General features: G+C 42.1%; 1 protein-coding gene and 1 long non-coding RNA gene across 2 annotated transcripts in view; both read right to left on the reverse strand.

Annotated features, from left to right (window-relative positions):
* Positions 1–13,407, reverse strand: part of LOC127953018 (uncharacterized) — a 97,100-nt gene that overhangs the window by 69,331 nt on the left and 14,362 nt on the right. The window lies entirely within an intron of this gene.
* c1qtnf6a (C1q and TNF related 6a) lies at positions 312–8,870 on the reverse strand. The gene is given in 4 exon segments (XM_052551910.1): positions 312–2,960; positions 2,962–3,389; positions 5,875–6,063; positions 8,743–8,870. Coding segments are annotated over 3 exon segments (729 nt in total). The 5' UTR covers positions 6,056–6,063; positions 8,743–8,870; the 3' UTR covers positions 312–2,840.

Consider the following 13,407-nt stretch of genomic DNA (forward strand, 5'->3'; position numbering starts at 1 on the left):
TCTCTCAAAAATAATACCTTATCCATATTATAGGTGAAACACAACATCCTAGGAAGAAGTTTTACATTTTTAAAGTAGATATTATTTGTACTGGTAAGGACAAAAACACCATCTATACAGACCCTGCATTGGATCGAGGATTGAGATTGAACACTATTCGTTTTTACAGACCACAGAAAATAAGGTTTGGAAAGTGTTGAGATTGAAACATCCATCTGCAGCAATGTACACTATATTTGTATTCATAATTTTCAATTATAAGGAAGAGGTGAGAAAATATTGATTGCATTCATCGGCTAGTCAAAAGGACATCAGTGAAAACAAACCTTTATTGTGGCATTTAAAATATTCACAGAAATGTTAGACATCCTTACAGTACTTTAACATTAAGCACCAGAGTTATTCATATACAAACAAAAACTTTTTAAAATGATGGTCAAGTATGTAGTTCATAGCACCTGATGTGTTCAAATTAAAAAAAATTTTTTAGCACCTCATTCTTTAGGTGCAACCAAAATGCAACCTATTTTTTTTTTCTTTTCTTTTTTTTCTCAGCACCATTTCTTTACTTGTTAATATTGTAAAATCCCTACATTCCTGTGATCCGGATTCTGCAGTCCAGACTGGAGTGGTTTTAAGATTAAAAAATAAACTAGTGCCAGCTTTAATTGAAGACTTTTAAGTCACTGATTGGGGCAGAGATCGGTGCCTTGTGGTTTCAGAACATTTCATCTCGCTCTCCCTGTCTATATTTCTATCATATGAGTCTCTCTCAAGTGGATTCTTGCAACTGAAAAAGGAAAGCCACATACATCCTGCTGAACAGCAACAAAAAGCCCCCTCCCTTCAATAAACAGATCCAGACACAACCACACACACACTCAAAGCAGATTCTCTCAGGACCCATCGAAAACACACTAATGCCTGATTGGGATTTCTTTTTCTTAAGCCTGATATAATACAAATTTCCATTTGAAAGTTTGATCTCAACTAACACTTCAAAATGATCAAAAGTGACACTAAAGAATGTCTCGTGCTCAGCACCAAACCTCGTATCTGATTCCTAGTCTGTAGAGACATTTTATTTTGTTTTGCATACAGTTGTTCATTGTTGTTTCGTTTTTTTTTTTTTTTTTTTTTTTTTTTTTTGAAGATTACAACACCTCACACAGCCTGACCATGTTGGCATCTGCCTAACTTTATCTTCTACCATGTGAAATAAAATGACACTGAACTACTGTAGCCATACACACATTTTGATGTCAACCACAGAACGGTTACAAACCAAAAGAATGGACCTGCAACTCATTTTGTTTTGGATCCTGATCCATCAGTTAAGAGCCACTGGAATTCAGTTTGGATGCTGTTAAGGTACAGTCATATTTACCATTGCTCTGAGATATTTTCCATCCAGTTTGGAGATATAAATCCAGTCAAAATCCGTGCGACTGGGAGTTACAGGGACAAAAGTTTTCCAATGCAGATTTCAGTCAGGTTCAGTTATGAAAGTGACTTCCCATATACACTCTTCAATTTTAGGCAGTCATTGACTAAAGATGGCCAACGTGAAACAATAGTGCCGATTTCATTGGTAGTGGCTCCTAAATGTTGGTCCTACTGTGAAAGGGTCTCAAAGATGGCCGTTGTCACGGTCTTGTGACCAAAGATAGATTACAAAATCTCGGCAAAGTTTTTGCTGCTATGACCTATGTCTACTGACTACTGTGGGATTGCAAATTTATCAAATATTTAATCTAGGTTCCAATATAATAGTAGACATTTTTAGGTAATAAAGCTGACATATCCAAAAAGATCAAATCAGGAAAATCAAGTGTTTGAGATAATGACCTTTTGTTTTTATGCTCTTCCTGACCATAAACTCAAGGCACAGCTGTGCCTTTGTCTCTATGATAATGTGAAGGTATCAGCGACATTGTCAGGCACCTCTGTATTTAAATGACACTGTAATGCTGATAAGATCAAAGATGGGAAAATGGCCAGCATCAGGCCCATCCCTGTATTTAATTTGCATGCGTTGTTTAAATTGTTTCCACCTCTACTGTATGTATCCCTCCCACTTGAATGTATAAAAACTCAAAAGTATCACCGCTTTGGTGAGACTTGGATGACTGCAGCGACGCACAGCGAGTCCTCAATAAAGAGGAACTTCTCTATGAACGACTCTAGCCAACATGAACACTAGCCAACATGAAATGACGTACTGATCAACATGACATGGCGCTAAAGCTTAAAACATTGGAGGCGAAAAGAAGGAATACTGCTATGTGGAAAGCACAGCTGCCAAAGCGACCTACATCTTGCTCTATTTGTTTACCACGGCCACATGCTGATGATGTTTTATTCTGAACAGGGTGGCTATGTGTGCCATTTAAAAGAGACATGTGCTGGCCATGATTTTTATATTGCCTAAAACATCCAAAGCTGTTTGACCAATAACATGAAAGTATTGTACATAATCGGATAAACCTGGATATTTTAGGCAATATAGAAATCCTTGCAAGGGCTCGTTCTGTAAAAATGTCTCGTATGGTCACCCTGTTCTTCTACGTATACTAACTTGCATTGTAAGTGTCCTAATGTGAAATGTGACCACAACTTTCACGTTTCTATTCATATAAGACCCCACACTGAAGTAGAAAAAGCTGATTTCTCTGCATTAGGAATTTCGTTTGGACTACAGAAATCGAATATGAAATGTCTGAACGCTTTTCATTCTTGTTACAGCTGCTCCACTCGTCAAACACTTTGGCACGTTTTCAGACTTCATGTCCGTAAACATCCCTTTCACTCCTTCCTCTTCCCTGTGGCCGTTTGTGGTCTCACTCAGCTTCTGGTTTGATGAGGTATCCGTTGAAGGTGATGTAAATGTCCACGTCGTCGCTGTAGATGGCGTTCTGGCGCTCATGTTTAAAGAGACGCAGCCAGACCTCGTCGCCCCCCGCGCAGAGGCAGCATGAGGCTCTGGCTCTGCATGATGGAGCGGTCGCTGGGCTGAGCGTAGACGATGGCCTTCTCGCTGTCGTTGTGCATGATGTGCAGGTACGTCTCCTTGCGGTTCCACGTGTGGATGTTCACATTGAAGAAGTAGATTCCTGGGACGTGGCAGCGGTACTTCCCAGCAAACATGTCGAAGTGTTCGGGGGAGTTCACGAAGATGGTGTCGAAGATCAGCGCCTGGTAGTTGTCAACGCTGTGAAGGGACTTCCGGCGGCCCACTGAGAAAGCAGAATGCTGGGTTTTGCAGGCATCGCCCGGGGCTCCGGCCTGTCCCTTATCACCTTTGAGGCCTTCAGTCCCCCTTGGTCCCAGGGAACCCTCAATCCCAGGCTTCCCAGGAGTTCCTCTTTCTCCACGGTCACCTTTGTCACCTTATAAAGACAGATGGTGTAAGGAAAAAGCAAAAATGTCAGAAAGAGCCTAACGATATTGTAACTATTTCTGAGGTGTAATTAACTTTAACCCTATAAACAGAGTAACTGATTACATGTACAAGTACTTGTAATGAATTGCATTTTAAAATATTCATAATCAGATTACAGTTACTTTTTTATGGATTACATGATTGCATATCATTTACGCAATGGCAATAAATGATTCTTCAAAATGAATCCTTCTTTTGACCTATTTTATATTGTTCTTTCTAAGAATCCTGCTGTGTGTCATACAGTTCACATTTGACTATATTTACAAAGAGAGACATAGAGATATTTCAAGGAATATGTTTTAAATTAAATTAAATTAATGCATTTAGCAGACGCTTTTATCCAAAGCGACTTACAGTGCATTCAGACTATCAGTTTTTACCTATCATGTGTTCCCGGGGAATCGAACCCACAACCTTCGCTTGATAAGGCAAAGATCTACCAATAGAGCAACAGGAACACTTCAGTGTTTAATGGTATGTGTACAACAAGTTTAAAAGCAGTCAGAATACATTACCTTAATGAGTAACCTAGATTATGTTACTAACTACAGTTTTCATCATGCAATATGTAATCAGTAATGGACTACAATTTGTAAGTAATCTACCCAGCTCAACCTATAAAGCCTATTGTATCATATTTAATACACAAATGATCAACATGATCGATGTGAGATTGTTAAAATGAAAGATTTACTTTCAATATTTCAAGATGAACACTTACTGGACTAAATCAACATAGGTTTACTTGACTATCCATACATAATATGCTAGAAAAAGAAATCATGTTAAAATGTGATTATTGGCCATGATACATCAGGCTTCTGAGGAACATCATCTCTCAGTCATTGTTGAGTTGCATTGCATTATATGTTCTGTCCCTACAGAGCTCTGTACATAACATTAAGCATTTAAATATCATCTTAATAAGACATGTTGGGAAAAATAGTTTGAAAACTGATATTTATTGGATAGTGTTGCTTAGTTTGGGCCTCTAAATAAAATTCAGTTATTAGCTCTATATCGAAAGGCATATGGCTTTTCATTATTGTAAATACACAAGCACAAATTCTGGCAAACTAAAATAAGTCCCCATAACCTCAAATCACAGCTTCTCAAATAACAAAAGACATTCTCAGACACTTATCTCAGGTTTAAGCTTTTTCTTTGTCTTCTGTAAACATACAATTCTGGCATCGATTGTGACCTCAGCTCAGAATGTCCACAGACCACATTTGCTGCACATCCACATTTCTATATGTGCAACAAACATGCACATATGTGCGTGCACAGACACATAAAACAACTCTCATGATGAGGTTCCCGCCACATCAGCACCTTTTCTGCCAGGCTTGTCACTTCCTGTCCACTAAGTAGGCCTCCAGTGGAGCAGATATTTCTGAGCCAAGAGAAGTTAACTGAGGCGCACAGAGGGAAGAAGCAGCTGAAAACACATATTCACATTACTCAGCCCAATGAATGCCTTATTTCCCAGATGAGTTACATTTATGCTTAGTTTACGGTTCAGAACCAATATCCCACAGCACTTGTGCCAGAGAAGCAATAGATTGGGAAACAGGGAAAACTAAAATCCAACAAGGATCATTGGGGTCAGAATTTGGCTATGAGATGTTGATGTTCAATACTTGCTGAAGTTTTTGCTCATGTTATTTGACTCTGAAACCTCATCTACAGCGCCTGTGGGTGCTTTAAGTGGTTTAAAGGAATAGTTCAACCAAACATGAAAATATGCTGAAAATGTACTTCTTCATGTCCAGATTTGAAGAAATTCAGCATTACATCACCTGCTCACCCTGCAGTGAATGGGTGCCGTCAGAATGAGAGTCAAAACAGCTGATAAAAACATCCCAATAATCCACAAGCCTTAACACCATGTGAAGTGAAAAGCTGCATGTTTTATTTACTGTGTTTTACTTGTAAACAGGGCTTGATCTGTGCATATTTCTCTTGTGATTCAGACCAGACACCTTTTTTTCAATGGAGAAAGCCAGATTATTAATGACTTAATGATGAGTTTGTTTCTCACAGACATAACTTTACAGTTTACAAGAATTTTATAGACAGTCTGGATTACTTGTGGATTATTGTGATGTTTTCATCAGCTGTTTGGACTCTCATTCTGGCGGCACCCATTCACTGCAGAGCATCCACTGTTGAGCAAGTGATGTGATGATACATTTCTCCAAATCTGTTCAGATGAAAAAAGATAATAAAAAAAAATACCAATCTCATCTACATCTTGGATGGCCTGTGTTTGAGTACATTTTCATGAAATGTAAATGTATGGTTAGGTGAAAAATGCAATAAGTTTGCAATAAACCATGTTAGGGTTTACTCTGAAAGAATGTGGATTGCTTCATGAGCCACACAACTTGTTTTTGTCATATAAGCTGAAGCACTTTTTGGGGTACCTTTGAGAATGGTCATGTTGATGTATGTGCGGACCTCGGGCATCGCAGGTATGCTTTCTCTGAGCGTCGCAGTGTCATCTAGTGGTGGGAGGTGGTCACAACATCGACGGCAGGCCGGCTGAGGTATCGAGACTACCAGATGTAGAAACAGACAGGCAAGCAGGAGGAGGGACCCAAACATTGTGCGATCTGAGATAAAAGAGTAAACATGCACTCGTAAGAGTAATGGCTTTCATTGCATGTGTTTTCCAGCCGCCTCCTATAATAACTTTCCACACACTGTTATTGTTTCACTAATGGGGGACTGTGGAAGCACCTGTGTATTTATTAGTGGGATCATTAAAGCAGACTGGATTAGCGTGATCCTGAAAAACAGAAAGAGAGGGGATTCTGGCTGATGCTAAGAGTGGAATGCAGCCTGACAAATGTAGGCCCCTTCAGGACACAGATGAATGTTTCTCTGGTCTGAGTCCAACCTGCACACAACTACAGCTAAACTAACAGATTTCAGTTGTTCTGCTCTCCACTCGACAGAATCTAGCTTGTATCTTACAGAGTTCATTTGATAACACAAATTATAGACTTTAAAACACTTCCAAATTCATTTGTGCTGCGGGTTAATCTTAATGATGTTATAATATTAGATCAGATACTATTAGTATTCATAGGTTGAGTCCCCCGAAAAGTGTAAACCATGAGGCTGTGTTGCATTTCCATGGATCATATCAGATGGAGACCACTGGGCAGCTATTTAAATTAATTTGTTTCCATGCTGCTTTATGATTATGGTATAATCTATTTCAGATAAACTGTCCCAAAGCAGCAGATAAAAGAAGAAAACCTAGCTGGTTGCTTTGCATGTGGTCAAGCATCTCTTCTTATCAAGTGAGCAAGTCTTGGCCAAAAAAGCATTGCATCTGGGTGGAATACATGTATTTAACCAGCAAATATTTAAACCAGCATCATTAGGCAAAATGGAAAATAAAATGAAATTATTAGATTTTTTTATTTTATTAAATTGTTTGCTTGTTCATTGGTTTGTTTTTAACACTCAAAATGTGAAGTACACTACTATAATCACTAAATAATTAAATCCTTTTTTTCAGATTCAGATCAAAAGTGACAATATAAAATATTTTTATGTCAAGTAAATACTGTTCTTTTGAACGTTTTATTCATCAAAGAATGCTGAAAAAGCCACAGTTTCCCCAAAAAGATTAAGCAGCACAACTATTTTCCATACTAATAACAATGGATACCGGACTAAAATATATAACATAGAAATGTAATAGAACAGTTCTTACTGTAGAAACACCTTTACCATAGTGTGTTTGAAACAGAAACTCAAATCCACTTTTAAAAGCTTTTGGTCATGTTCGTCAAGCCATAAAGCCAAATACAAACCGAGAAACAGAAGCACATGGTGAGTTCCAGGAGTTCCTGTTTGAAGAGACCGATAAGATTTGTTTTCACTTGGAAATCAGCAGGAAAACACGCCATACAAACTCACACATTTCTTTGTGCTGTTCCCTCCACATGTGTTCCGTGTCCCGGTTAATTTGTTATTTCTCTTGTTAACCTGTCTTTAAAAGCCCTAGTCCATTCAGCTCATGTTGGGGGGTCTACTTGTTGCTACGTGTGTTTCCTGTGATTTCCTGTATTGGATAGACCCTGTTCCTGCAGTCTGTTAAATATTGTTTTGTGTATTCCTCGTTCCTCTCTACACACAGTGTGACATCTGTAGGATTTGTATTACATCAGACTAACAGGCTGCTGGGTCTGACATGTTGAGAACCACAAGAAAAATCAAGCTTTTGATATACTACTGTCTAGCAGTGGTTCCCAATCCTGGTCCTGGAGAACCCCCAACACTGCAGGCTTTTGGTGTCTCTCTTATCTGACACAGACACATTTAAGGTCTGGAGTCTTCACTAATGAGCTGAGGAGATGAATCGGGTGTGTGTGAATAGGGAGACAACTTAAACGAGCAGTGTTGGGGGAAGTCCAGCACCAGGGTTGGGAATCACTGCACTACAGCATAAAAAGTAATGTCTAAGGGGGTTAGTCATAAAACTCACAAAAAGTCATAAAACTTTCAATACTGGCAATTTCCATTGCAAAAGTGCAAGTGATAGACATACATAGAGTGTACCGAAGCTAAAGATGAGATAAAGCACGACTCAAATTCATACTACTACTAATAATCATCAGATTTTTGACAAATTAATAAACATAATATGGCCCAAAAAAATACATTCTAATCCAAGAGTTTTCAACAGATGATCCACAACAACCAATTTTTGACTGATTGATTCATTAATTAATTAGTTGTTAAAATGAATGCATATGAAACTAATGCATTTTCAAGCAAAATTCAAACGTAATGTACAGTAATGATAAATGTAATGTTTAATGTGATTATTTTAAACCAAGCTTAAAATGCAATCGCCATTTTAGTACAGCATGTAACAGGTCCTTTCTGTCTCTAACAAGGGGCTTGAAAATGCCTGAAGACCACTGTTTCTTACTTTACATTTCAAGTGCAACAGTCAAAATCACCTGTTGATTTAATGCTGCCTGCTCCAATAAAATTAAATGCTTTACTAAAAGATGCTACAAACAAAACAACCACATGAAGTCTGTCTTCCTATATTACTGTATTTTAAAACTGTAAAAGATGTTGTGTAGGTGTGTGGGATACACTGTAACTTACAGATCATCTCGAGGTTGCTCATTTTGGTTACAAAAGTGCCATTTTACAAAACTCATTTTACTTTATAATGTGCCTATATGAACTATGAAGCACAATATATCTGATCTTTCAGATGTTATTGTAAGTGCATGCATGTGTGTGTGTATAGTACTTACAGTACTTGTTGCGTTTGTAGCTGCAGTTGGGTCAGTGAGCTGAGAAGAAAAAGAGTGAAAGTGAAAAGGAAAAATCCTTGGTCAGCTTATTTCACCCTCCCTCTTTCTCCCTCCCTCTCTTTCTTGCTTTCTCAGGTGTTGTGCATTACCACTGTGTATTAATACTCGCCTCATGCGTCTTGTGTTTTTCAGATCGTTGTTTTATGGATGTTGCCTGTTGTGTTCCTGTTTTTTCGGCTCCTCGTGTCTCCTGTTTTGTCTCCGGCTGGAAGTTCGCCGTTGCAGTTTGTGTCTTCACTCTTCACCAACACTGGGTTCACCACTTCACGTCTGACCATCGGATCGAGTTGTCCATGCTAGCCTGCGCTGCCTAGTCGTCATCATCATCGGAGATTACCATCACACTCAGAAGGATCTGTGTACTGCATCTGCAATCTTCCAGCACTACTGAGAACTGTGTCTGCTTCCCTATTCACTCTGAGACTGGAGTTATTTATTCTAATAAAGATCTGTTTTACTTGCTATTGTCCCCTCTATCCATTCGTTACAGAACGATCTGACCATGCAGGGGGCAGCAAGCGGATCTGAAGTCAAAGATTACCTTGCACACAACACAGCCCGTATGGAGCGGCAGGAGGAGAATCTCGCCGCAACTGGAAGAGCGGTGCAGGCATTGGTAGCGCAGGTGTCTGGGCTCACCCAGCAGGTCCAACAACTGACACAGCCCATTGCGCCCAACCCACCGCCGATTTCCCCCACATCTGTCCGTCAGCATGAGCCGCATCTGCCGACGCCGGAGAGTTTTTCTGGTGAGCCAAGTTATTGTAGAGCTTTTTTGACCAAGTGCTCAATGTTTTTTGCTCTCCAACCCCAGACATTTTGCACTGAATATTCGAAAGTGGCCTTCGTGCTTACACTGCTGTCCGGGCGTGCGTCGCTATGGGGGACGGCGGTGTGGGAGAACCATCGATCCTGTTGTGACTCGTTCGCGGCACTCTCGGAGGAGATGAGAAGGGTGTTTGACCGGGCAGTCGCAGACAGCGAGCCGGCTCACCAGCTCGCAGACATCCGCCAGGGAGAAAGATCCGTCGCCGACTATTCCGTCGAGTTTCGCACCCTCTCTGCAGAGTGCCGCTGGAACGAGGAGGCGCAATGGGATATCTTCCTGCATGGGCTGGCTGAACACATCCAACACAAGATTTATACCCTGAACCTGCCAGAGAAGCTCGACGATCTGATCGAACTGGCCTTAAGAGTGGATGCACGCCTGCATCGGTTGAAACAACACACTCGTATGACACCTACACAGAGGAGCTTTGGAATCTCCCCACTCAACGCTTGTGATGCGGTCAGCTCCGTCGACTATCACAATTCCATGCAGGTGGGTCGAGCCAGGCTCTCCCGGGATGAGAGAGAGAGCAGGAGATCCCGAGGATTGTGCCTCTACTGTGGTGGACCTGGACATTTTCTCAATAATTGCCCAGTAAAAGAGCGTGCCCGGCAGTGAAGAAGAGGATCCTGTCGGGCGGGGTCTCCATCCAGAAAACCTCTTCCACCCTCCTCCCGGAGATTGCAGTGGGCAACTCGGTCACATCACTGTCAAGCTCTTCGCGATACCGGAGCAGAAGGTAACTTTATGGACTGGTCATTTGCACAACAGCTTCAGATACCCACCATACCACTCACTAACAAGATCTCAGTCAACACACTCAATGGTCAACAGTTACCCCCAGTATCTCACACCACCAGACCGATGACACTCATCACATCCGGCAATCATTATGAAGAACTGTCATTTCTCCTCATGGACTCCCCTCAGGTTCCCATTGTCCTCGGTCACCCCTGGTTGGTGCAGCATAACCCCAGGGTGGACTGGTGACATAACTCTGTTTCTCTGAGTGTTATGCGTCTGGTGTAGTTAGTCTGCTGGTTTGTCTTTGTCTTGTTCTGTCTTGCAGGAAGAGCCTGTGAATTTGTCAAACGTTGCCGCTGAGTACCGGAAGGAAGTGTTCAGTAAGTCCAGAGCTGCTTCTCTTCCTCCGCATCATTCCTATGACTGTGCTATAGATCTACTGCTAGGTACATCTCCGCCTAAGGGCAAGCTATACTCCCTGTCTGTTCCTGAGAGGGAATCCATGGAGAAATATATTTCTGATTCTCTGGCATCCAAATTCATCCGACCTTCCTCTTCTCCAGTGGGGGCGGGGTTCTTTTTTGTGAGGAAGAAGGTTCTCTGCGACCTTGTATTGATTACCGAGGGCTGAATAACATCACGGTAAAGAATACTTATCCTTTGCCGTTGATGTCTTCAGCCTTCGAGAGGTTGCAGGGAGCATCGGCCTTCATAAAACCGTACTTGCGTAATGCTTATCATTTGGCCAGCATCAGGAAGGGGGATGAATGGAAGAACGCTCTTAACACCCCTAGGGGGCTCTCCAACAGCCCAGTGGTCTTCCAGGCACTCGTCAATGATGTGCTGAGAGACATGGTCAATCAGTTCATATGTCTCCCTGGATGACATATAGATCTTTTTTTTTTCTTTGTCTCTCCAGGAACACGTTTAGCACATCAGACGAGTGCTTCAGAGGTTGCTAGAGAATGGGCTTTTTGTCAAGGCGGAGAAATGCGCTTTTCATGCACAGTCTGTCCCTTTCCTAGGTTATGTCATTTCGTCTGAGTGAGTGCGTATGGATCCTGACAAAGTTAAGGCTGTGGTGGATTGGCCAAGTCCAGATTCCCCTAAGGCCCTACAGAGGTTTCTGGGGTTCGCCAGTTTTTACAGATGTTTTATTCGTAATCACAGCCAACTAGCCGCACCTCTGACTGCCTTGACCTCCCCCAGAACGACGTTCAGGTGGTCCGAAACAGCCAAAGCTGTATTCACCAACATGAAGAGCCGCTTCATTTTGTCTCCCATTCTTACGACCCCTGATCTGTCACGTCAGTTCGTGGTGGAGGTCGATGCGTCAGAGGTGGGGGTAGGCGCACTGCTTTCTCAGTGCTCTTCTTCATACGACAAGATGCATCCTTGCGAATTCTTTTCTCATCGTTTGTCACCTACCGAACGTAACTATGACATTGGTAACAGGGAGTTGTTGGCAGTCAAGTTAGCATTGGAAGAATGGTGACATTGGTTAGAAGGGTTCGGGGGTACCTTTTATCATCTGGACCGATCACAAGAACTTAGAATACATTCAATCTGCCAAAAGACTCAACTCCAGGCAGGCTCGATGGGCTTTTTTTTCCGGTCGTTTTGACTTTACTCTTTTGTACCATCCAGGTTCTGAAAACCTCAAACCCGATTCTTTATCTCATATTTTTGATCCATACGAACGCTTGACTACTCCCGATTGCATTTTACCGGAGACTCTATTCATCTCCACACTGTGATGGGAGGTCGAATTGAAGGTAAAGACTGCCTTAGAAGGGGTAACGCCTCCATACCGGTGCCCACCGATTGTTTGTGCCGGAGGGATTACGGTCTGACGTTATTCAGTGGGGTCATTGTTCCAATGTAGTCTGTCATCCAGGAGTAAATCGTACTAGATTTCTAGTTAAGCAACGATTCTGGTGGCCATCTATGGCTTGCGACATTCAAGATTTTGTTTTGGCCTGCTCGATCTGTGCAATTTGGTAAGACTTCCAATTGACCTCCAGATGGGCTTCTTCAACCGCTGTCTGTCCCTCGATACCCTGGTCCCACATAGCAATAGGTTGTGTTTTTTTTTTTTCACCCTACCGCCATTCCAAGGCAATACGGTTGTTTTAACCATAGTGGACCGGTTCTCGAAGGCGACTCCTTTTATTCCCTTGCCCAAATTGCCTTCAGCCAAGGAAACAGTGGTGACTGTCATCAATCACGTCTTTCGGTTACATGGCCTCCCGACGGACGTGGTCTCTGACAGGGGATCCCAATTTGTCTCAAAATTTTGGCAAGAATTAAGTAAATTACTGGGGGGGCCACTGTCAGTCTGTCTTCGGGTTACCACCCCCAGAGCAACGGGCAGACCGAGAGAGCCAACCAAGATTTGGAGAGAATGTTGTGATGTGTTGCCGCCAAGAATCCTTCCTCTTGGTGTCAACAACTCTCAATGGTGGAGTATGCTCACAACTCGCTACCTGTGTCATCCACGGTCCTATCTCCATTTGAGGGTAGCTTAGGGTACCAGCCACCTATTTTTTTTTTTTTTTTTTTTTTCTAGTCTGGAATCCAAAGTCGTGGTCCCCTCCACTCACGCTTTTGTCCAGAGGTGTCACCGTAGATGGACCAGAGCCCGTGAGACTCTGCTCCAATTAAGGGCGCGCACCAAGGTTAAGGCCAATCGCCACCGGTCAAGACCTCCAATGTATGTCGTCGGTTCAAAAGTGTGGCTTTCCACTAAGAACAGTCCACTCCGTTCTGTTTCTAATGAGCTCCCAAATTCATTGGCCCATTTCCTGTCACCAAAATCATTAGTCTGGTGACAGTTTGCCTCAAACTCCATCCTACGTACAGAAGAATTCATCCTGTGTTCCATGTTTCCAAATTGAAACCCGTATTTTATTCACACATTAATCCGCCAGCCCCGGTTCCCCCACCGCCGCGACTCGTAGATTGGGAATCCACTTATTCGGTAAATCAAATTCTGGACTCAAGACGTAGGGGACACGGATTTCAGTATCTGG

Source organism: Carassius gibelio, chromosome B3 (genome assembly GCF_023724105.1).
Source record: "Carassius gibelio isolate Cgi1373 ecotype wild population from Czech Republic chromosome B3, carGib1.2-hapl.c, whole genome shotgun sequence".
In the NCBI taxonomy this organism is placed as follows: Eukaryota; Metazoa; Chordata; class Actinopteri; order Cypriniformes; family Cyprinidae; genus Carassius; species Carassius gibelio.